Raw genomic sequence first — 26,444 nt, 5'->3', positions numbered from 1 at the left:
ATTATCAACGAGTTCGATTCGTAAAATTAATGTAATGGAAGCAAAGAATGGCTTCGAGAGTACCGGATCGTTTGAACGGCCCTGGCTGTGCGAATAGAAAATTAAGAACAACGGTGTGCAGAAAGAAAATCCAAATATCGTGAATGACGTAAACGAAGACAATCACGGAATAATTAAACATTTTAAAGTACACGGAATACGAAAGAATTCAGGATAAGATATTAAAATGGGATAGAGAGCAGCTTGCCACGAGGTTACTCAAGGCGAGATGTTAAATAATAATATTTTGTATAATAGTGTGAGCACACGTAGAGAAAATTCGGAATGATTTACGTCGATACACTTTGACTGTATTTACTTCAACCACACTGACGCGCCAGGCCTCGACGATCGACGGAAAATAAGTGAATATAATAAAGGCGGAGCACTTCAACGAAGCATCGAAGCGCCAGACCTTGACGATCGACGCATCGTACTTCAACAGATTGGAGCGAATGCCGCCAATCCGTCGATTTAGAGCTGGGGCAAAAGAAAGGGAGAGCTATAACGCGGCGGATTGGCGGAATTCACTCCAATCTGTTGAAGTACGATGCGTCGATTATTATTCACCTATGTTATGTCAATCATTGACAGAAATAGCATCAACTCGGAAGTTGACGTAATTTATTCCAAAGCAGTTGACGTGGAACACTTCAAATTTTCTCTCTATGTGAAGTCAGCTCTTTCGATCGTGATATCCGTGCGCAAAGTGCTACTTTTTTACACGCTGTATCGCAATAATTTTACTTTTTGTACTCGTATCGAAATGACCTGACTTTACGCACGGTGTGCCCAAAGCATTGTACATAGCATTTTGCGCACGGGAATCACGGTCAAAGAAAAATAACTTTCGATACGCGTGTGTAAGTTTTTACGCACTTGTATCGAAAACGAACCAAAGGGCGAGTGCATCCCTGTCAGACAAGTTATAAGAATTTTCGCGTTTGACACGCGGGTCGAGCTGTATTTTTTGTTAGGCTTGTATAACGAAGTGTTTCCTCTTGTGCGCCAACCGCAGACGCCGAAAACAGTCTGTCGCAAACACGTGCGAGATATTTCGTACATCGCTGACGGAGTAGGAGTGAAAAGTGCGCGTGCGCACGTTTTTTCCGCACCACCAGCAGTGCGAAAAGAATATCCTCGCACGGTGTGAGCGAACGGCTACTTTCGATACTCGTGAATGGTGCGCAAAAGAAGACTATCCGTGTATGGCTATCGAAAAGAAATTACTCTAGTGCTACAACTTCTGTTTTTTTTTTTTTGCTAAAACTGACGCCTTGCAACTCTTGATTCTTTGTGGTCTTCTTAAGCAAATAGGCTCAGAAGAGAATAAAATTAAAAATGGTTAGGGTCGTGGCCAGATTGGGATGGCTTGTGTATAACCATACGCATGTATGAGGACGAGTTGATTAGATTTTTAAAATTCCGAATTAGAAAATTAGAATTAATCTTCTTTTTTTCAGCCGCTGCACAGCACAACCATCAGGAAGGGGGTGTAAAGTCAGCCCACTGCAACAGTGAGCCTCGCCTGTCGGAGAACGATGTCAGTCCAGGTCTCAGGAGGCGCAACAGTCGTCGCGGTCAAAGCATGCACCATGCCCATCATAGAAAGAGCGCTGCTTTCCTTGACGTGCCTGATACACCGGCGCAACAACCCCAACGCGAGGAAGGCGAAGATGAGGATAGCTACAGATTGCGCAGTTTTAGCCTTACCAGCAAGGGTGAGTCTTTTATTTCGTTACCGGTCGTCTCGGCTCTTTTCAGAATTAGATCATTTCTTCGAGGGGAAAGTTCAAACTCCCAAGCTTTTGAAGATCAAGGTCAAAGAGCCTCCACGAAAATTGCCCGTTTTGGGATCCGCGCGAATTTTTACGACAAGGGCCAAATGATACCTTATGATAACCTAATACTGTTTTAACATCCCCTGAAGCAGGGTGTGGCTTTACTGAATTATTGTAGGGGTATACGGGTATTTTTGACAACGAATGGAAATTCAGCGTAAAAAAATTACACGTGAATATGATGATCGTCCTTTCAAATCTGATTTGTTTTTTTTTTTTCAGTCTTTAATCTCGTGAATATTTTCATGGTACATTAGTTTGACTGAACTGTAGAACCGATACGAGTTTGAGGTTATCGCGCACCTGTAGTACGATTAATGAACTTTCAATTAGTGAGAAGCAGAATACTTCATGAACATAATAAACGTTTTTCAGGAGTCATCAACAGAGGCGACTCGTTCAGAAGGAGGCGTTCACGTTCGAATTCCTTGGTTCCTGCCGAGCAAGAAACTGTGCAAGCGAAAGCTCCATCATCGACGGAAATCGTCTCGTATACTGTTGCTATTCTGGGTACTCAAGGCGTTGGAAAAACCGCCCTGATCAGCCAATTTATGACTAGCGAGTGCATCAACGCCTACGATCGTCAAAAAGGTTGGCTCATAAAGGTTCTAAAGTTGAAGGTTGCAGGTTCCGGCTATCCGGAAATACATTTACATTACACGCAGAAATGAAGAAATGGCACGAACTTTACGAAACCACAATAATAAGATAGTAGAATTCATGCCATTTCGTTATTTCTGCGTCGAATGAAAATGTGTTGGAGTATTTTTGTTCAAAATTGCATATAGAATGGAGCTGTTAAGCCCTTTTTCGTGTTTGATGTACGAGGATTTCGATATGACAACGTCGAAATCGACTAGGGCACCCCTTTATAAAAATCCTTTTTTTTATAATTCTCGGAAGTGAGAAGCAATATTTGAAAAGACTTTTTATATATTCGAACAAAAATATTTTCTGTTGTAACACTGAATAATTTATTTACCCTTTAGGTCAAGAAAAACAATGTTATAAACTATTTCTACATAAAAAAAAAAAATGGACATCGTCATATTAAAAACAATACTCGCACATTTTTTTTCGTGACTCGTATCATTTATCGGAATTTACTTGAAAATTTTAATACAGGGACGGCGTCAAAAATTTGTTGCAATAGCCAGAATTATTGCGAAACGTTTAAATGTCAAGCCTATGCATGAATAAACTTTTTTGACAGTACGTTATGTGCACAAGTGCAAGTAAAACTTTCCAGAATCAATTCACAAGGCGGAGAAATAGTTTCCAAATGTCTTGTGACAAAATTAACGGACCCTAATGAAATTAAGCTAACTCGCAGGGACGATTAGAACTGAGCCAATCCGGCAAGAATGTTAGAACCAATGTAAACTAACTTGCTAAAACGGTTAGAACTGATTGTGAGCCAACTCGCCGAGAAGCCGACTGATTATTCACGAAACAGACTGTACCGATTAGAAACACTGGGTGCACATTAAAGTTCCGAACTCCAAAAGTCCCGAATACCCTAGCGTCCCAAAAATACATTGTGGTGCCCGCGCATTGTCCCGAATGACAAAAGTCACGACCGCTCAGCGTCCCAAATGGCAAAAGTCACGAATCAGTATTTACCGAGACAAAGCAAACCCGAAGGAGTCTATTCTAGTTACAATAAAATAGCCGATGTAGGAAAGTCCAAATAACGCGTGATGTCTTCGTTATATTATTTTTATTGAGAGAATGTTTCAGTGATTAGATGACGTAAGCGATATTTCCTGATTTCAGACGGTAGTATTTTTGGATCTAGAAGGTAAACCATTTAGAACTAATGAAGACAAGGAGCAAAGCTATACGTAACCTAGTTAATCGTCAACTTGAGGTCGACAACGAAGTGGTCGGTAACACTCCACGATCAGGATCAAGGGACTGCTGTAGAAGCGAAGGAGATCCATATTGGCTTCATGGATATTGACCCGCATCCAGAAACCTTAATTTATTCGGTGGTCGGCGAAGGTTCAGAGAGGTGGAAAAATTTTCAAGCTTTGGCACATCGACAATACGACATGCCTTATCACAATCCACTGGCTCCCACTTTCACAATTTGTCACACAACAACTTATTAGCATTTTAAGTGAAAAAAGTTATAAATTAGCTAACCAGATGTCTGAGCAACAAGGTGAGAAGAGACATTACACGCTGACATTGTTGTATACACTTTTTTCTCGTTACATCTCCTCCATTGCGCTCATAATCAGTGGAAGCATTCAACTTAATTACACCGTGCGTTCCGTCGAGTTGGCTTAGTTATAATCGTCTTGGTGAATTAGCTAAGTTCTAACATTCCTGCGAAATTGGCTCAGTTCTAACAGATCCGATGAGTTAGCTTAGTTCCAACCGACCCGGTGAGTTAGCACAGTTTCGTTAAGTACCCCTCGAAATGATTCCTTATTCGAAACTGTTATGGGAGGAAACTGCGGTAGAGATCACAGATTAATCAAAGGGAACGGAAAAAATTGTTTTAAAATATTCTTTTGACAGTTGAAATACGTCACACACTGACAAAATCAATAAGCCTACCGCTGAAACGATTGATCCAGCGTTTCGGTTGTTTCACGACTCACAGCACGCAGAAAAGCTGACCGCTAGCTATTTCACCCACGATAAAATCGTTGATTAAACTTTGAATACTGAGTACTTGAGGTAGCTGGAGGTTATTGCGTTGACGCTGATTGATTATTTAATACTTCCATTAAGAAACGAGAGTGTAAAGATTTATTGCCTTATGCTAACCGTCGTTTTACAAACAGTGACTTGGTTTGTCAGCAGTGCCAACTTCTTAAAGATTACTGTAACTATAGCAGATTTATGCGCTACCGGCGCATGGTTACAAATATGATAAATGACACCGTAAAAAATCAGTGATATAAAATGGCGTCACCATGAAATTTTCGGTTCAGCGCGGAGACGACAAGAGTAACCTTTGCTTGTTAAACTTTTTAATTGGCTATCGGGTTTCTACAAAAAACCTTTGTACCACTCCAAAAGTTGTTACAAATATATATAATTTTTGTTTAGTATCTTTAATTAGGTATAATGTTCCTTTGTGTAGTCAGGAGGTTGCTTTAATTTTGTGTTTAATGCAAAACTCATGGATTGGGTCTTCGAAAGATCCTTGGCCAGAAGAAATTTTCGTCGCAGGTTCAAACGGAAAGCAATAGAATAGATTTTGGACTAACACGAATAGACAACACCAATCTATAGCAAAAAATACCAAGGACACCACATTTTATATTATTTAGAACTAGAACGGCTTCCATTGAAACCTTACTACTAATGAACGAGTGGTTTGGCCAAAAAGCTTTTCGTTAGTAGTAAGGAACGTTTGAGTAACGATAGCAAAAATTCAGAAAATTTCGTAGAGATGTTTACCAAACTTCTTTCATGATCCATTATCTGAATATGTATACGACATATATTAAAGGCATATTTCAGTGGCAGAAAGTTGTATTCCAAATTTCGTAGAATTTCTCAAGAAATTACCGAGTAAGCGTCCGCGATATTGAAACCGTAAGTTCCAATAAGTTTCATCAGACCTTTGTCTCGATATGAAAAATTTACTCTCAAAATTTAATCCCAATCTCAGTAAAATCGGTTCAACGTCTGGAATCCTGCCAACAAAAATCTGACGCGTTCGCATGCACACTGTGACGCAAATTTTTGCTGCACTTGGCCAAACCGGAGAAGCTGCCAAGTACTTACCCCGTTCACAATAATTCAGTAACCTGCGATGATAGCTGAAATATTATAAATGATATCAAGATTTTGTTCGGCGCCTGGCGTGGTGAACACACGCCTAACAATCTGCATCGTCCCTAATCGAAAAGCAATTGAAAAAAAATTCATACATTTTGTACACTATCGATAAGAAAAAATGATACAAAAGAGTGTGAACGTAAGATAAATGATGATCAAATTTTGAGACTGAATTCGCTACTCGCGAGTCAACCACAAAACGCCAGATTTCGAAAAAAAGAAATTTATCGGCAACAAAAAGTGCGCTTGAAAATCTACTGAGGTCTCTAGCTCGCGGAATAAAATAACCTAAACTAGTCGGTCTTACCTAATTGCGCTAATCGCTGTGAGCGAACAAAAGCCAGATTAAATACAAGCACTGAACGGGATTTTGGTGATGAAGCTTCCAACTTAACTACGCAAGTCGCTACAATAAAATGAAAACAAGAAAAGGAAGAACAATAAGATTAGTCGAAAGCGCTCTTTGCGACCGTGCTTGCGACTACCTCCGCCGTAGCAACTAGAACTTAATCGTCACCGAAAGCGCTAATCGTTATCTTAAGCCGAAACTAATTCACTACCAGCGCTGATCGCAGCGTAGAAAAACTGCTATGATAATCGCGCTAACCGCAGTAAAGAACACAGAAAATGGTCTTCGATTCTATCCGACTGGAAATGTCGTGACAAATCTTAAGGTAACCTATCTCCAACTCAACTTAAAATAATCGTGACGCATCCGGAACCTTTATATTTATCGAAAGTTCTAAACTGGTTTAATGCTTCGCCGAACGCTCACACGAAAAAAAAATTTAATGTATTTAGATTTTACATCTGTAGTGGTGAGTATATGGAGAGCATTTTTTTGGAGTCAAATCTACACCAATTTTGGTAGATCTGCGTGTAAAGCATATTGTAACTTTTACTACTGGCTTTGTAATTCTTATTATCGGCCACATTCATGTAATTCTTATTATTGCCACTCGCCAATTGCTGTAGATTTAAATCCAAAAAAGCGCTGTTCATATATTCACCACGGGAGATGTAAGATCTACAATATTTTTCAATGATACCCAACCCATACTTTAAAGGTGACACTTGAAAAAGACGCTATCGTGATTCAACCCCGTCCCACAGAATTTGGCTGATCACAACTAACGAAGAAATTGATTCTGCTCGAAGCCGTGACTCGATTCCACAATTTTCAATAAAACGAAACTGACTCTACGTTGTATCGCGAAACTCAGGTCACGGCCACCAAGCACAGAGATCGGTAAACGAGTTTCGAGTACTCTTCGACACGCAAAATCCAGAATGGTTAAGCCGTTTGCCGGCATGCCGTTACTCTACGTCTCTGGAAATTCGATTGTAGGAAATTAAATCAGCGCTCACCGCTCCGCAGTCATATATACCGGAAACTCCCGGGTTCCCTCGTATTTCGTCATAGGGATCTGACCTTTCTCGCCTCCCGCAAGCGAAATTCTGTCGTGACTTCCTCCAATTGAAAAAGTGCGCAGTGCTCGAAACCATCGCCAGGACAAGAGTATCGAACTTCGCTAAGTAGAGTCGTGCAGTGACTCACTCAAAGTGAACTGAAATTAAAACAATTAAAATTATTTCCTTTTCTCCCAAAATTTATGACACGTCATCTGAACCAACAAGCAAAACTTAGCCCCAAAACTTTTATTGGTAAATTTTCCTATTCCATCTATGAATTTCATTCTTGAGCCAAAGCTCGTGGCAAAATTACGTCCGCTTCGGCGCTTTTTAAGACGATTTCAAAATTTCTATCTCTATCTTTAGTTACATATATATATATATATGTTTTAGAAAAAAAATAATACGTGTTAGCTCATCTTAATTTTAGAAACGTCACTAATTATTGTCTGAAAGGTTTTACTGCTGCACGTGTGCTAAACTGATGCATGTAGGTACGATGATATAATGTGAATACGACATTGATTGTAATGGTGTAAATATGCATTAACTAAATATCAATCCAAAATTGGCAATAGAGGTAGAAATTAAATTATAATAAAAGAGAGACAATTTAATATACTGGAACCTTGCGCACTGAAGACATAACAATCTATTCTTGTGAGCGGTAAGCAAAATCCTTATAAAATTCTACCTGTACGTCAGGATTTTAATATTTTTGCCCGCGTCACGAACCTTATTTCTACAGGCTTAAATATCGGCGAAAATGACTTTCCAAATTATTCTTTTTTTTTTTTTTAAATAACCCTTAACTGTGGATTACTGAAAAGTATCACAGTGGATAATGTGAAAATAATTGTACTTTGAATTGATTATCGGAAAACTTCGGGATAATGTACATTTAATTCTATGTGTTACAGACATACCAAGTGAACAGTCCGTCTTCATAATGCTGAACGGTGAAGAGAGCGAATTGAGATTTTTAAACATCACAAACCCGAAGGTACAGTCCTCATCGTTTCACTACAATTTCTAGTTTGAAAATTATTCTCTGTTCTCACGAAAGTTTTGAATATCGCAGTTAATTTTCAATTTAATTGTCATCAAATAGTATACATAAAATTTTGATTTTAGTATTTCTGCTGCTTCATGGACGTGAATAGTAGCAAATTACCAACGCTTGCACACTGCTCCATTTCTGTTGATTAAATTGTACTAATGCATAGAAGAAATTAGCCTGACACTTATCGTTTGAACATTTGCAATTTTATTTATTAGCAGAATAAAGAAAACTTCTTGCGAAAAATCTGAAAAAATATTGAAAAATCTGATGTGACATATGAGAATGTTTCAGCGACCATCCGTAGTAAAATGACTCTCGCTTCTAGTTTTTTAACGTTTTTTTTCGGACAAAGATTGAAAACAGTATGAAGGAAAAATATCCGCACTCCTTTCTGACGCACGATTTTTCAGAATATTTTCAGATTTTTAAATCGTGTCGATCAGTAACATGATATTGAAAGTTGGAGAACATTCAAAGAGTGTCAAAAGAATCTTAAAAAAAATGAGTGTCTTTTAAAGTGCGAACAATCATATCCAAAATCACGGGCCAAATCCGAGAGGTCAAGGTTCAGACCCAGGTCGAAATGGCATGGGCTGCCTCATATATACACATACGTTCCTTCAGAATATTGGGTGTTCGTGCTGCTCGTCACGATAACCGTTAATTATTCTGGTTCAGTTATACTACTCAAGTATCGAATATAACATCAAGCGTAATTCTAAATTACATGTGTACCGTACGACAATTTTTACACAAGTTTTTGTGAAATAAAATCAATAGTCAATTGCTAATTATTGACACAATCAAGTGCTAACTTGTCGGATCGCAATTTCCATCGCAACTTTTATTCCCTACGCTTCGGCCATATGCGTGGGAACAAAAAATATTTCGACAGTAATCGTACAAGGTACAACGAGCTTTTTGAAAAGCGCCTTTTCGAAGTTATTTGAAAAAAAAAGAAATCCAGGCGCATGCGGAACATAATTCGCGTAGGAACCAGGTGAAAACCACTTGTTTTGTAGTTACTTATTACAAATTTCACTGATGTGAAAATTGCTCAATTTTCAAATAAAAAACTTTGCCAAATTCGTCGGGGATGCTTACTTTTAGCATGGACGGTACTTAGGACGGTCGGGACGACGAACCGGCAAACCCAGCGACGACGGCTTGCCTCGTCGACGCACGAAGTTACGCACATTATTTCGCGCGTCGGTGAACCCAACTAGTGTTTTAGCGGCGAGGCGAACGACCAGTGGCAGCACCGACCGGTTGCCCGCGTTTAACACTTAAGGGGATGCTACAGTCAGTCTTTACCGACGGAGTAAAATGCCACTGTTTTTTAATATTATCGACGCCTAAGCAGCAACGACGTGAAAATCCCGTAGTCCGTTCAATTCTACGTACAATGCCGAATAAAAACATCCCGAAACTTTTTAGCTTCGTGCGAGAATAAAACCACGAAATGTATTCCAGCGATCGTGGATTTTATCCACCATTCCTGACACACACTTTTGTCTTCAACTTCACTTCAGTTGTAACAGCCAACTGATTAACTTCTAATCCATCCTCCGTCAAGTACGCTTCTAATCGATCTTTTATCAAGTCGGTCTACTTTTATTCCAACATTCAACTAAATAAACTCTACTTCGCAACCCAACCAGAGCAACTCTTAATTTCAAGTACTACATATTCCAAAATCCATTTATACGTTCAATTATAAATGTTCCTTATCTCATTTCCCATTCTCTTCTTCATTCCCTAAGCCGACAGCAGCGACGAGATCAGATTCAAAGATATCCGAAATAACAAACACCAGAATTGAGTGATTCAAAAGTGCACATGTAGCAAAGAAAATCCTAGTATGTAAAATCGAGCATTCTAGTTGTGCGCATGCGTTAAGGTCATTGTACTGCACTGTTCGGAAATTGAGCAGTTTACGCACGTTCCACAGACTTTGACAATCGAATTCTCCAAGCAAAGGTTGGAAGAAAGTGTTTTTTCCGTTCGCCTTTGGCTCGTACTGTCAACTTTGCTACCCGAATTTGTGCCAACGCAACAGACGCCTTTGCGACTCACGCGTAAACTGCAACCTCATCGGAAATCATCCGCTTTCCGCACTTGTAACACAATGTACCATTTAATAATCGATTCGATTTACCTAACTATTCGTAAACGTCTCATAATTGAAAAATTTTCTGTATGATATCGATAACGTGAACGAGTACAATCAATTTTCACTTAACTTTTGAATCCAACATGCACTGTTGATAAAAAATTCTGAGGAGTTACGGCATTCGCTGAAGATTATTATTTTCGTATCGCTGTTCCAACAATACCTATTTATTTAATTCTACCATTTTTCAGGCGGAGTTGGATAAGATATCACAACCTGGCGCATTCGTCGTGATGTATTCAGTTATTGACAAGGCGTCTTTCCAACGAGCTGAAGAATACTTGGCATACTTACACGATCAGGATCTCCTTCGAGGAAGGCCAGCCATCTTGGTTGGTAACAAGATTGACTTAGCTCGGTCAAGAGCAGTGTCGTCGCAAGGTGATTTAATTTTTAGAATATCTGGATTTTTAAACTTTGTCGAAAACCTCACACCCTTTGCATTCAACATGTTGTTATACTCGCGTAAATCACTATTACTGCAGATTTTTTAAATACTCCTGATCAGAGTAGTTAATCGAAATTTTTTTTTATCATATTCATAACGAAAAATTTTGAGACTCCCTCTGCCAAGACTTTGCAGGGTTGCAGGATGAGTGAAAATCTTTGACATGTTATTTTTCATACCGACATCCTATCCTCAACGTGAAATAAACCATGAAAATAAAACATCTTTCATTGTTTGGCCTTCCACGTGCATTCAAACGGAAGTCATCCGATGATATTTTGCCGTGATAAAGTTCTCCTCAGAGTTTTCGTGGTTGTTAATTCCGAATCCAAAGTCCAAATTTGGAAATACAGAGTGTTGCACCTGAACTGACAAATCGACGTGATAAAAGGTAATTAAAGTTAATGAAAAATTTTACCATAGCGTTTTCAAGCTCTCTAGTCTGGAATTTGAAATTGGATTTATTGCATTCAAAATGTTAGATCAACTTTATCGAAATTAGATGGCATCCAAATTGGGTCTGAACGAGTCAATTCATCATTTGAAGTCCATCATTATGAATTTTGGAATTCGGAAATCGAATTCGAGTTTAGCGACACCATAAAACTCTTAGGATCACTTTGTCATGTTAAAATATCAACAAATGATTGCCGTTTCGGCCTGCATAAAACGCCGAGAGTCATCAAATTTTATTATTATTTTCCTCAACCGTACTCAATTTTTGACTCTTCTTTAGCCTGCTGTAGGTTTTCTGTAATTCTGAGACTGCTAGATTGAAAGTTCTCTCGTAATTCTCGGATGTAATCACCATAAGTGTACATTGGTGCTGGATCTTATTCTTAGCGACGTTGATAGTTCAAATCGCTATCCGTATACCAGCTCGAATGGTGTAAATCTCGTCGCAGTATGCTGCGTCTTGTTATACTCGTATGTAAGCATGGCATAGGGTAATCATTCGTCCCAGTTGATGTGTTCCTCGTCTACGTAACGCTTCATACATTCCACTGATGTTCCATGTAACGCCCCAGAGCTCCTTTGGATTCGGGTCGATGAGTCATCGACTGGATCTTGTCAATCATCTACGGTTTCCAAATATTTTCGAGACTGTTACACAGAAATTTCGTACTTTGATCAGTGGGTATTTCTTGCGGTATTCCACGTTCGTACACAATCCTGGTTACGAAATGTTTTAGTACAGTGTTAACTTCTTGGTTTGAAACAGAAATTGCCATGCTGTACTTACAATTAGTTAAATAGTCTTGGAACCTGTTTTCTTATTCGGCTTCCGTTCGTCGTGTTACGGTATTTAATGCACATTTCTCGAAAGGTTGATTCAAAATATAAGTTCCGAAAATTGTACGTTTCCGTATTCCTGATGAGTTAGTTGTTTTGCGAATTATCGCATCTCGATATTTGCTCTTTGACACACTTTTGATTCTTCCGTTCGTTCGGTTTGCTCCTTGATGAGCTCGTATGGATGTGTCGAAGCACTCGTAGATTACCTATCTCGTTCTTCTCCCGAGTATTCATATTGCGAATTAATAGAAACAGTTTTTTCTTTTCGCTGATTTCACCTCACTTCACGGCTGTGCCTCAAGGTATCTGTATTAGTATTTGGCTTCTTTGCCATGTACTCGATCACTTTGCGCGATTATTGTGAAGATCACGAATCAATGATACGGAAAATAAATGACAACCAGCAGTCAAATTTTTCAACTGAACCGCCAATGTTTTCATAACATTGCAACACCCTTCCTCCAATGATGCGTTGCGAATAGGCAGCTATTTACTGAAGAATTTTATTTTTCAAGCACTTGACGAGGTCTTCCAACACCAGAGCTCGACTTGGCTAGTCATTCGGATTGTAACTACAAAATGTACCTAAATTTCCGACACCCCCTATCATACGTTGTGATTCAGCTGTTATTTGTTCACGAATTTTATTTCAAATTTTATTGTAAAATCAGCGAAGGCTCACGACGCCAAAACTTCATTTATGCAAATTGTTGAGCTTGAAATACAATCTTCGGGAGGCACAGAAATCCAGTCAAACAATATTTTTTGCCCCGGGGCTCCAGCACTCTATTCGTCCGTAGGCTAGCTCCAATCACCGCCGACTTTGGCTGCTAGCTTCAGCGTCATAACTTGTGTCGAACACGTGAAAGCAATTGCTTGATTTATTATTAACACTACTGTCGCTTCCGAAATCTTTTTGAGGAAAGAAGGGAGCAGGGAGAGAGCATAGAGAAAAAAAAATGATTTTCCCGCCACGTACCTTGCTCGTTGAATCGTGTTTCAATACCACTGTACAAAACAGCAAGGTCTGACATGACGACGCATACATGCCGAGAAGTTGTACTTGCAATTTTTCATGATGATTTCACGATGAAAAGCGGCGATAAGTTTTTCGTGTATTTTTAATGTAAGATAATTTTGGTACTGAGCGGCTCCCTTTACATTTCAAATGGTTTGTTGCGAATTTCATTACTTTTATAAGAACACAATAAAAATACCGTTGTACAGTACTCTGTATAAATTCAGATGGTCCGTTCAACCATACCCCTGTAACTGTCGAAGGTGGATCCCACTGATATTCAAATGAAAATGGTAAGCAATGAATTTTCATTACTCTCAAGATTTAAGTCTCAAAATTAACACCTCGAAACCTGGTCGGCTGTTTAATTAATATTTCACGATACAATGCCTGCGAAACGTGATTTTAAGATGTTACATTTGCTGCCATTAATCGTAAGATAGTTCGTAGTTCGAGTTGTCACTTGGAGCGACTTGTCTTTATTTTTACATGTGTCCAGTACGCAGACTACTGTTCGGGGTATCGATCTTGAGATTTGTAGTACAAAGTATATGCAAAGTCGCAGGTTTGGCATGACAAAAGGCGGTGGCCCTTAAGGTCAGCACTCTGTATAAGCGCTTCCGCATGTCACGCTCCGGCACAAATGTACGTATAGTTGGCGTAGAAGCCAAGTAGTCAGTAGTGATGAAGCTGTTAAATAAAGAGGTACGGGGCTTTATTAATGTACCCCCGATTCCTTTTCCCCACATATAACAAGATACATCACTTCCAAGTAATGAAATTGATTCATCCCCTATTTTTTAATACAGTATCAGCAGGGTTTTTTTCAATCAAGATTCGTACCATGATCGGCCGATAATATTGGACGCGAGCACAATTCCCTGGTTCTTCGCGGGCATTAGTGTTACACTTATCGCATATATTTCCCAACGTATACAAACCAAAATTGAATAAATTGGGTGCCATGTACCAAAGTGCCAAGGTATTGGTAACAACAAACGAAAGACAAATAACTCAGGCTTTGACCGAAATGAAGAGTAACAAATTTAACCTCGAAACTTATCACGGATGACAAAGAAAGAGGGAGAACGTGAGGTCAACGATGTAAAAATTACTTCAGAAAGCCAAAGGAATTATTTTTTAGTTTAACGTTGAATGTTACTGACATTTTTCATACGAGAATATACAAACAAATACTTATGAGTACATAACGAAGATAAATTGACGGTCATTTTCAATCACGCAGAAATCAACCGTGTACCATATTTTTTTTTTACGAGTGCAAATTCTTCTTCTATTGTCTATGTTGAGTTTCACATAACTATGATATATTTACTGCCAACTGACAAGCTCAAGAAAAAATCTGTCTCATACGATTTGAAGGGGATCGATTGATAAATAAAATGTCATTTTTTTTGATAAAATCAAACGAACAATATCAATTTTCTGATGGAAATTGATAAAATGACACGCATTCTTTGACGTTAGTAATAACATAATGTTTATTTTACTACACTTTCTAACTACATTTCGTCAAATTTTCAGTCCAAAACATTGTCCACCTAACGAAAGACTTCGGTAGTCGAATTCTCGTCAAAGTCGCGAGAAAACCTAAAAACCTCTAAACAACAGCAATCTTTCACACAACGCACTTCATTTTTCCAGATGGCAAGTGTATGGCCTGTACTTATCGTGCAAAGTTCATCGAGGTGTCCGTCGGCATCAACCACAATGTGGACGAACTCTTAGTAGGGATTCTGAATCAAATTCGATTGAAGTGGATACACGCCAGTTCCGAAAACCGTGGTGGAGGCGGAAGCGATGGAAGCGGCCATTGGTACAAGTCAAGAGGAGTGGTCAGAGCGAGCATGAAGGCGCGCCAGATGTTTACCTGGTTGTTTGGTAAAGAGGACAGCAAGTTCAAGAATTGTGAAAATCTTCACGTTTTGTAATCGTAAGATTGGCTGGACGACGCGAGGCTAACCGCAGCGAGTTATAATCGAGAAAAAAAAACGTATAATACGAGTTTCCGTCGTATGGAATGGAAGGCAATAGTATATTGTGTGACAAGGGATCGCCAAATTTTGGCCCGAGTTACACGCGTTAGTTTTTATAACAAGTGAATGAAAAATGTTGGAGCTTTGCGTGGTAGTTTTCGACTACTTTAGTCCTGCTAAACCGCTACGCAAAGCCCCACTTTTCACGCACGTGCGATAAGAACGAAATTTACGCACGCAAGTCCTTTGCTGTGATACAGGGACTTATGAGTAAAAAATTTAACCGAGATTCTGGTGACGGTTAGAGGATGGATTTTTTTTGATCTTGGAGCCGTATTTGCAACTTACAAGTATCGTAAGCGAAAAAACGGAAAGCTAACGAAAGAAATTTTCTGACAGAATATTGAGGATGCAACTACAAGCGCGGTGACCTAATTTCTTTACGAAATAGTCCCATGAGAAATCGTGAGATAGCTACAAAGCTAACTTGTTTCACTAGCACTAGCACTTGATATCAAATTTTTTTATGCGGATGTTAGCATGATCTAACGGTCAAGCAAAAGCAGCAATGTATGGCGCATTTCGTACCAAATCAACTCTTACAATTAGAAACTCTTATTAATCCTATACTCCTAGATTTATGAACTTTGTTTTCGGGAAATAATGATTGACTCACAATCATTTGAACCTACTAAAAGGCTCACTGCTTCCTTGATTATTGAAAAATTCTACAAGATATCGGTACCTTAAAATGTAAGGATTCGTTTCTTCGTTTAATATGTATAACAATATTATCTTGATCTTATCTATAATTTTTCACCGAATGGTTCTCGGTTCGTTATAAGTACGAGAAGTACATATCAACGGGGGAGCATATCTGAGTTTGATCGTGTCATCAAATTAAAAAATGAATCTCTAGTTTATAATAAGTGTGCCTCAAAAATTTGGATTATCGATCAATCTTCCTGCTAGCAAAGTCCCCAAGAAGGTGATCGAGGTATAAGTTAAGTTTGGTACGAAGAAGCATGGTATTGGGTACAAAAAGGTTAGTTTTCCTATTTTTGAATTTATCGCTTTTAAAGCAAAAATCGATCTGATACGTTCAGAATATAGAAATAAGGATAGAATTGTCTTTGTTAATTACCTGGAGAATGCTTGTGGCGACGCCAACAAACAAAATAAGGTTAACCAAGTACCGACCGCAGTAGCGTCGCTCTAACGAGTCAGTCTACGGAATGGGAGGACTTGAGTTTAAATCCCCAGCGTGTTGGAAAGGATCTGAGTGGCAGATCGCAAAAATTGTAAGGCACAGTTCAGACGCCAAATCGGCAAACTGAGGTTTAAACTCGATCCGGCTCCACCTGGGCAAGGTTTTCCGCAGTTTTACTCACTCCCTGTACTAATGAGGTGGTTTCTATCGAACATAATAAGACGGCTGCAGACGCATAATGATGGTTACTAAACCCCATCCCTCTCTCGTCTTGCACAAGCCAATCGCTTATACGGGGACGCGTCCGAAAGGATATGGCGAGTTTGGTTGTAGTTATTATTAATATTATTGATGTTGTTACTATTATTATTATTATTGTCATTCTTACTATCATTATTCTTGTTTGTATTATTAGTATGATGATTATTATAAACCTTATTATTCTTAATCTTACTCTTATTATTCGTCTTCTTTTTCTTGGTATTTTCAGTCTTATTACTATTATTACCACTATTATTGTTAACTATACGTTAGAATGGTAGGTGAACGGACAGTGAGGTTTTAGAATGACAATTTTCACTTATTTTCTTTAAATTCCGATAGAGGCGATATTTACAAAGGTTACCATGGGTCGTTGTGAACACAGCGATGCGATGTCGTCAATGTTTAATAACGAACTAACATACAAACAAGTGAAATTTGATTTGATATTTATATTGGAAACACGTGTCAACGCATCTTGTTTCCTTAATCGATAGCACAAAGTAGCCTATATAACCAGAGGAGACACTTGTGGCCAAATCTTTAATGTATTTGATTGAGACCCGCCATGTTCTAAGGGCATTTCAATGGAACGAAAATTTAAATGGATATCGCAATCCCTGTGTATTAGCCACCATATGCTCAAGGCATTTTCGCACACGCACAAAACACATGCGCAAAATGGTTGGAATCAATACGACTTCCGAGTGTCTCCTCTGGTTGTCCGTACTCCATGCCGATAGTTCTATCTATTTTTCGGCCAAACGTGTACAAGAATATTCTGAAATTCCACTGCCTAGGACCCACAATGAATACGAAACACAGTTTCAAATATCTCTAAGAAATGAACAATTCTAACATTAATGAAGGACATATAACCATCTCACTCAAATGTTTTGTCTTTCTTTTACGAATGTTTTCACTCAAGTTACACTTAACTCGGTGGCTCATAGATGAAACCAATTTAAAAACAAAAAGAAATCCCCACTCCACACTGAGAAAAATACGGCTATGCCAACTAGATTTCTGGTTCTTGAAACCATAGTAGAGTCTTTGGGTACCACAGTGGAACGTTAAAGTACCCGATGTACTCCGCTAACGCAAACGAGACGGTATAGCTGCAGAAGCTCAACAATTTGCATTGTCGGACTGAAGTCGCTGCTTGTTAGTTATCGCGCAAAGATCCAAAAAATTTGCTTTGTTTAGCTATATAATATGTGTGATTTCCACACCATGCGTATAGCTTCCACAGCTATGCCGAGACAGTTAACGTACCTGTCAAAAATCCTTTCTCTCTTAAATGAAGAGCATCTTTCTGGGTAGTTTTACTTGTCGTTAGAGTAAACATACGTAAGCGACTGAACGGTGTTGCTATCACAGCAATATGTAATCGCAATGATACAATACTTATATTTGCAGTAAGTGATACGCGTACAACTATCATTACTTCTATTACACGAGCCACTTCGTTTTTCAGTGCAGAAAGTCATTAAAGCACTGAAAGTTTCATTTGATGCAGCTATTTTTACATTTGATCGTGCAAATTACTTTCAAATCTTTGGTTTGCCAATATACGAAAGCTCAATATTATGTGATTTCGGATGCAGGATTTGGAAAAAAAGGCGTTGGGCTGCCTTAGTTTCCAACAGACATTCTATTAAACATATACTGACATTATTCCGCCAGTGGTTCTTGAACAAAATTTAGGTTCTGCTCTGAATACCTTGAATATTATTTATAACCGTTTACAGTTGACAATCGAAAGAGAGTCAAACAACAGAATTAGTTTCCTCGACACATTTGTAATCAAAAATAAAAATCTTATAACTGACTGGTATCAGAAACGTAATATTCCATGCCAAAAACTTGGATTTAATTTTAAAGCTGCTGCCGGATAACAATTATCCTTCACATTAAACCGAAATTACTGTAATGCTTACGGATCGACCTTTTTACGTAATAAACCTAATAAGGAACCAGGTTTCATGATCGAGAGTAATACAAGATTTGCAAGGATAAGTGCGTTTGTTTTTTCGTACGTGAAAAGGCAATCACAATCAATCGGACGTAATTCAAATAGATTTGTGAACAGTACGCTCAAAACAACAAACAATTTACCTTCCCTGTTTGTGCTTCCTAAAAATAAGGAAACACAAGAGAAATGTTCAAACAAATTTCTTCGAATCCCAAGCGATTACTACAACAAATGCGACGCGGGCCAAACAAGTAGGTTACTATGAACTAGAATTCATAAACATAAGAGGAATCTGTTCTTGTGATAAAGATAAACAAACTGCCCTAAAGACGCACAAAGTAGATCATAATCATACTTTTAATTACACTGATGCAATAAGATTCAACCGGGAGAAAGATTAGGATTAGAAATTATGTTACGTAGTTGAGGACAAAAATTCTGTAAATCTTGGTGATTTACATCGCAGTTAATTGAAAAATAGAAAGGTTAATTATTTTCAAAGTTGTTCGACTTTTCACAGGTGTGATTTTTTCTTAAAATTAGTTTTCCCTCTCGTTTTGCTTTTGTCTAGACTTAGACTTACTACTTTATGTATCAGTACCACGACAGCGATGGCAGCCATGCTTTGATAAGTAGGTTGACGATTGGATTTCCCTTCTTCGCTACCTATTTATGTCTCTCTCTCTCTTTCTCTGGATCTTTTTCAGGCGTTTTTACGTGTAACTTGTTATGCTGATGCTTTTCAATTCAAAAATTCAACTAGTACAGGCTACGATGAGGGCAAAAAAAAAAGAAAGGTAAACAAGTGGGAAAACTCTACTCCTAACGTAATAAGTTTCTTCTCTCTGAATGTTTTTCAAATTATGAGAGTTGAGAGGGTAAGAAATTGGCTCGATGCAATCCTTAGCTTTTATCTATGCATTTTCCATCTTGAATTCACGATAAGTACCTACTTATTCATTTATTTGGTGTTTTATTGCGTTCACCCTAACTCACCCACACACTGACAGAACCAAAATGGCGGTAATTGCAAGTAATGAACTTATCCGCTCCCGGCGTTCCTCAGTTTACGGAACTCGTTTCGGAGAGAGATCGGTAGTTGAGTGCCGTTGTAGCGGGAACGGTTATGACGAGTTGCCGATGGATGTAGCCAGGATTTTAGTCCGACGGGAAAGTTGCGACCGTCAATGGTAGATGAAGCGATATGGTTGATCTGACGCAACTAGCAGTCTAATATTTAGGCAATGAATTAGACCAAAGGTGACGTGGAATACAGACCCATTCTTGCCGGACCTTGATATTGTTCGTTCTAAAGTCAGCTGGTTCCCATATAGAGTTAGCCAACACCTACAATGCAGCTACGACTTGGTTCTATCTTGGCGATCGAGAGTCGACTTCCGATTCTGAGCCAATGACAATCCAATTAACCTGCCTGTACTAACCCAGGCACGGCGTCGAGTGCTGGTCCAACTTTGTCAACCAATGCTGGGTTGATACTTGAACCGTCGTTTCTCCGGATATCGTATCGACCCTTGACTCGACATCGGAACCAAGCCTGGGCGGAAGTTAATCCCACAATCAACCCAGTTCATGCTTCGAGTATCGGTTCATCCATGTCAACCGTTACTCGAGAGATGCTCGAACTGTTATTCTCCAGGACTCGATACCGTGCCGTCGATTACACATTAAATCGAAGGCTAGGCTGTTGCAAGTGCCAGAGTCCACCCAGATGTTGGACTGAGCGACGATTTTCTTATGCCAATTTGCTGTACGTATATCTCATGTATGAATGCAGGATTCATAGTGCCTTGCAAATAACACACTAACATTTTTCATTACCGAAAACGTCCACCGACGAACACCAGGTCACTTATTCAGGCTTATTTTCACTCAGTATGGGATTCGCAGGTATCTAATCACCTCTTTTAAGTTCCGATTACCCAACTATGTATAGCATTAATATAATCTATTGCTTGAATTTTGAAAACCAATGCTAATATCACCGAGATTACGTGTGTTCTGATTGTACGTGGCTGACGTGAGGCTTGTCATCTATGTTAGCTTTAGTTACCACATGCGACATAAGCCAATAAAGTGTTTCATCTCTTTTCAACCAATCGTATCATTGGGAACTTTCATCATATTTATACGTATCTGTTGAACTTTCGAAATTATTAATTATAAATATTTCTGTAGATAAATTAGTCGTTGCTACTGACATCGAAACAAAGTATCAAGGAAGCTCTTTATAATGCAAACTGAGACGTAAAAGACTTCTATCTTTGACTCTTTCCGCGTGGTTGTTCATCAGCGTTACAAATTGCTGTAACGTGGCTTAACCGATGCAGATCGTCTCTAAATATTTAAACTTTTAGCAAAAACAAAGGGAACAATGTACAAGTGCTCGGGTTAGCATGGCTATTGTCTTCAAACGGAAATGTTTCGTTTACTCATAGTAAATATCCTGGCACTGACTCTGCTACTTAGGCGCGTCCAATAATGTAGATTGGAATAAATGCATACGAATTTTCATCTTGGTAAAATTTATAATGGTCATTTAATATATCATGTCATTTTGAACAATTTTCTAGCGTTTATAAATATGAACACATTTTCGCAAATTATACGTCTGTTGTAACATTATACCTAAATTTTGGTGAACCCGGGCCAAACGCTTCACGGATTCAATTGAACTGGCGTTGACTGAAGATAAAAAAAAGACGTTCAGCCCTTGGATGATATTTCCTCTGGCTGGGTGTGTCCCTCTGGGTTTTCGGGGTGATTCTATTGTTCTGCGCCCACCGACCGGTCTTATGGGATCTAAATGTAAATCGAGTCGGCACTACGGAAAGTCACAATTTCCCCTCCCGTCTTCACCCCTCGGCCATTCACCTCCCCTAGTCAGCGGACCAAAGTCAATAAGTTTAACAGTCTTTATATATCTTCAGCTGAGTTTTGCGCTCTGGCAGCCAAAGGAGGTGGACATTTTTATGTTTGCTTCGTTATTCGGATCTAACACAATAAATTCAAATGTCGTGCTGAAAGTTCAGCTGTTATCGCGATGCATACGTACAAAGAATCGCAGGCTACATCAATCGAGACTCGTGATGTTTTTGAAGCTCTAGATCAATCGAATAAATGTATCGTGGATAGTGTCAATAGTATAAACCAATCTCGACGTAGGCGAGATAAAAAATATAAAAATTTGGAAAATGCAGTGAAAGCGATCAGTGCCAGAACGAATGATACCGAAAAATCTCATGAAACGTTGAAATTATTGCTACTTAAGGTGCCAGCCATGATACGACAGATAAAAATTTGGTAACGAGACCCCGAAATCGCAAAGTAGGCTGAAATCAATATCCCAGCAGTGTTTATTTCTACTGTGTTCCGTACTGAAAAACAAATAGGTCGGAGGCCCAAGTCAATAAAACTGATTGCCCCTAGGCTGAGAAAACCTTTTCCAACAAACTGGAAGATCTCGAAAATCTTAATTACACGATCACAAATGATATTTACAAAAACGAAAGGGATGTTGTTGAAAGATTGTTAAAAATGAGGTATATGTCTACTCAAAAAGAATGATTAAAAAATTCAGACATCACGATCAACGAAAGCATACTAAATGGAACTACTTCACAGACGTTGAAATTTGTAAAATTTTCCGAAGAAAGGAGATATTGGCATGACAACAAACGTGCCGTAAAAATAGTATTTTCCTTCGGTACTTTTCATCACTTTGCAAACCGATTGAGTTACTGGAAGTACCATCACGTATGATCCAAATCTTTTACAGTCACAATTCTTTTCTTTTCACACAATGGTTCCTTCATGTTTCATGAAATTGTTTCTTATTTCGTTATTTTATCCGTTTCATATAAATTTGTATAAAATTTTTTACAAACGTTGAATGTACTGTGTCGAAGTCATTTGAGTTTTGTGAATTTTTTTCGCCGGAACCATACGAACAAAGAAAACTGGATATGGCAATTTTTCATCCTCATCATTTGAATGTGGAATCATGCGAATATCATAGTTTTTCATCCAACTGTGTCCGAGATCAGCACGGGAGTTTGTCGGAAGAAACTGATAGACCGCGACAGAACGACGTTTTCCTAGAAACCTATTTTTCGGATAGCAGAGGCCCGAAACGTAAAGATTCATTGAAATTGAAAAACGTCACTTACGACCGAAACCAGTACTTTTCTTATACGACCACAAGTGATGAATTTTACATCATTAGAAAATACCGGTGAGAAGTAAATGAAAAATGAAAGATTCTTCATTCTCACAACCTGATACCAAAAATGACCAAAATATATGTGTATACACATCGCACATCTAGAACCACAAGGAAAAACAGAGTATAGCAATCAACGCATTAGCTAGATAATTCAAGTAAGGAAATGTTTCAAGGCGACTCCGAGTCATCGACTCAATTCAGCGACGATCTACAGAAAACAAAGCAATCAAAAATTTTATACTGAAATGTATTAGGAATGAATAATTTTATGAATATCAAACATTCAGTAGTCAATGCAGACGTTCCATGCTTAGCGGAAACATGGCATCGGAAAAATTACTATCGCTAATGCAGCTGGCCGAATAAAATTTGATAAATTCGTATGCTATTCATTGTCAGATGAAGACAAACGGAAGGGTAAAAGACGGCATAACAATGGCGGTGCATAAAGGAGTTTACAAATATGCGACTATCGCATGCGCGGTGGATACGTTAGCAGTAACGATTGCAAGTTTTAACTCGGAATTTATTTCAATTCTAACGTACCTTGACCTCGTATAGAGTTTAGTATAGTTGTAAGAAAACTGAGGAAATGATCACATAATATTTATAATCTATATCAGGATATTCCGATTATAAGATGTGGCGTTTTTAACTCACAAATCGGGATATTAAATAGTTCGACCGCAGAACTATGCGACCATTTTTCCCACGCTTATCCTGCACGATCATCACTCGACTTGGTGGTGAATCATCGCGGTACTAAATCTTGTAGAATGTTTTGAGGAAAGCGGCATTGTTATCTTGATTGGAAGATATCCGTGCGATTCTCCGAGTCATACTTATTACGGAGCAGGAGGCTTCGATAAGATAGATCTTATAGCTTGTCCCGACAAGCATTTGAATTTAATTACTCAATATAAACGTTCTCGAGGTTGTTAATAATTCTGATCATACGCCTGTTAGAATTAGATCATAACCCTCAATTCGAACACTATAGTTATAAAACCAGTGAAAGAACACAAGTTGAATTCAAATGAGACAAGAATTCAAAAGACGATTATATATTTAATATGCAATGTTCAAAGTCAGTCGTGTGGTTTTCAGGTATATCATATCGGCTAAATGATGACTTGATTAATTCTATCAAAGAATAATCCACTACAGTAGGCTTGAATAAATCACTAAACCGATATTTTATTATTCACTAAAAAAAATCGATGGTATAGCGCAGAATGTGAAAAAGCTAAACGTCAGTTCAAATCACAACTGAGAAGATGTGAAAAAAAAAACTATTATCGAAATGAGCACTTTGGAATACAAGGAAGCAACAGACTTACAAAAATCTGTTATCTTTAAAATGAAACAATTGTGATTTGGAAATGAAGAACTAGTTGCTGGATTCCAGAAGCTCGGAGTAACTTTGGAATACGATTATTGGATAAAGAAAAAAAAAGTACAATCCAAACTCAATTAAAGCGAAAAAGTGGCATGACTATTTGAAAAAAATATTTACTAAAACAGAAAAGCTTTTAATACTGACATGTTTGATGTGAGACACCCATTATTGGATTCCTCCATATCTGAAGACGAAATTATTTGTAGTTTAAGTCTATGTAAAAATCGTAAATCTCTAGGGGCCAACGGTATGAATGATGAGTTTTTTAAGTACCTTCGGACCAATCTGTTCAATCAAATAAGGCAAGAGGGAAAGGTTCCTTCAATGTGGTTCACAATATATGCGTCTATTTTGTATGGAAAAAAGAGATTCAGATGACCCATCAAACTGTAGCTGAATTTCGCTAGTAAATTTAATCGCAAATATCTTCACTCAAATTTTATACGAACGACTGTCAAATCGCTGTATGATCAAGCTAATTTTCGTAATGATGAAACTGTACTGATATTTTTTTACTCAATTCTCTAACCCAAATACAGCTTATCGCTTGTTAATAAAACGGAAATAATTTCCTGTGTATCATTTCATACCTACAGATTTTATACATACGTTTGAGTCCATCAAGTATTTTTAACTATGGGCGAAACTTTTCAGCATGAATTTAAACTCGTCGTTCATCAGAATTTGTAAAAATGTCTATGATAATACCGAAATTCCAGTCTGTAGAACTCAATGTAAGTATGAACATGTTGACGTTACAGAAAAAGTTACACTACAGGGAGAAACAACGATTCCGAAACATTCGTAAGGAAAAACGAAGCTAAAGTAATATCTTTGAATCGCAGACACAAAATCCTCTTTCTTGCGTCTGCAGATGACCGATTACTATTTAGAAAATCCCCTCTATCTCAATTCAAATCGATGAAAGAAATCTAAGATTTCAATCTTTCACGAAGGCGGATTAAGTAACAAATACCGATATAACTTTACATGTGCAGACAAGCAACTGCGAATAGTAAAGGAATTTTGCTATCCCAGTAGAAATTTTTCTAGCTCATCATCAGATTTATTTTATGGGACTTGCAACAAAGCAAAACGCTCAGTGTAAATAGCGGCAAAATCAATAATTCATATTTTACATTGCGTTCAAACGGATCATTCGCAAACAAAAGATAAATTATTTAATGCCTCAGCAGTCAGTGTACTATTTTATAATATAGAAAATTGCGGGATGTGTTATCTGTTGGAAATAAATGTATTTTGAACATTTTCCTATAAGCATGTATTCAATCTTCCTAAATATTGATCAAATTATACCGTCAGAATAAAAGTAGGTACACCTCCGCTATCTTCTGAAATAATTATGATAACTTTTAATTAGATTATTGAAATCAAAAATATGCCGAAGAACGATATCCCAAAATATGTTTGAATAAACTAATTCATCGCTCACTGAATAGACACACACAAATTAAATGTACAGCTGGATCTTACAAATCAATATTTTATGTAAAGAACCTAGTGTGAATAAAACTTTTGTCATCAACTACAACTTTATGTAATTAAGTGACGAGCTCATTATCGGACACTAAAATAAAATGGCAGGGGAGCAAAAAATGATGTTATCAACCTTTAGAATAATATAAACAATTCGAGAAGTTAATGATAAATAATAAAATTATGAAACCCAACTCGAAATCAATATGTAACGCTTGCTGTATGCCAGACCAAGAGAAATACAATTTAATAGCCGTATCTAAACTTTATTCCGAACTAAGATATTCAATGTATGGTACAAATTTTATCATCCTTACGGACATAGTTTAATCCGGATTCTGTTAGTGGAGCGAATAAGCTGTGTACATTTCTTAAAAGGGCATCCGTAATATTTTGCGAAAATTGAAATGAATAATCGCGTACAATACTAAAAACACATTAAATAAAAAAATATATATATACATATAACGTATAAATTGAAGTAAAATAAAAAAAAATAACATAACATAGAACTCTATGTATATATATATATATATATATATATATATATGGGGTGGCTGTAAACATTTTTGTAAATCATTTTGTAAATTATGTTGTGCCACATCAGCGAAACTTATTTGTACCGGAATTTACCCATAACAAATTGAATAAATGATTATAATATTATACATCTTCAGTCAACGAGACTGGAGCTCATACCCAAGACCTTTCGCTTCCCAGGCAACTGCTATGATCACTGATCGTGAGCTACTCATTGTCAGATTGCT

At 37.9% G+C, this 26,444-nt stretch overlaps 1 protein-coding gene across 1 annotated transcript; it reads left to right on the top strand.

Moving 5' to 3' along the window:
* The first annotated feature begins 1,506 nt into the window (after positions 1 to 1,506).
* Positions 1,507 to 26,277, top strand: Rgk3 (Rad, Gem/Kir family member 3). Its single transcript, XM_046621698.2, has 5 exons — positions 1,507 to 1,760; positions 2,256 to 2,471; positions 8,018 to 8,100; positions 10,525 to 10,714; positions 14,761 to 26,277. Exons 1-5 carry the CDS (start codon positions 1,628 to 1,630, stop codon positions 15,045 to 15,047), a joined length of 909 nt encoding a protein of 302 aa, XP_046477654.2. The 5' UTR covers positions 1,507 to 1,627; the 3' UTR covers positions 15,048 to 26,277.
* The last annotated feature ends 167 nt before the right edge of the window (positions 26,278 to 26,444 follow it).

Source organism: Neodiprion pinetum, chromosome 4 (assembly GCF_021155775.2).
Source record: "Neodiprion pinetum isolate iyNeoPine1 chromosome 4, iyNeoPine1.2, whole genome shotgun sequence".
NCBI classification, from domain to species: Eukaryota; Metazoa; Arthropoda; class Insecta; order Hymenoptera; family Diprionidae; genus Neodiprion; species Neodiprion pinetum.
This window is presented reverse-complemented; position numbering and strand designations above follow the sequence as displayed.

What these genes read in the sequence shown, in the direction of transcription:
- Rgk3 (XM_046621698.2), top strand. Translation starts at nt 1,628, where the DNA reads ATGCACCATGCCCATCATAGAAAGAGCGCTGCTTTCCTTGACGTGCCT. An exon ending in CGCCTACGATCGTCAAAAAG is followed by an intron (nt 2,472 to 8,017) that starts GTTGGCTCATAA and finishes TATGTGTTACAG; the next exon opens with ACATACCAAGTGAACAGTCC. An exon ending in TAAACATCACAAACCCGAAG is followed by an intron (nt 8,101 to 10,524) that starts GTACAGTCCTCA and finishes ACCATTTTTCAG; the next exon opens with GCGGAGTTGGATAAGATATC.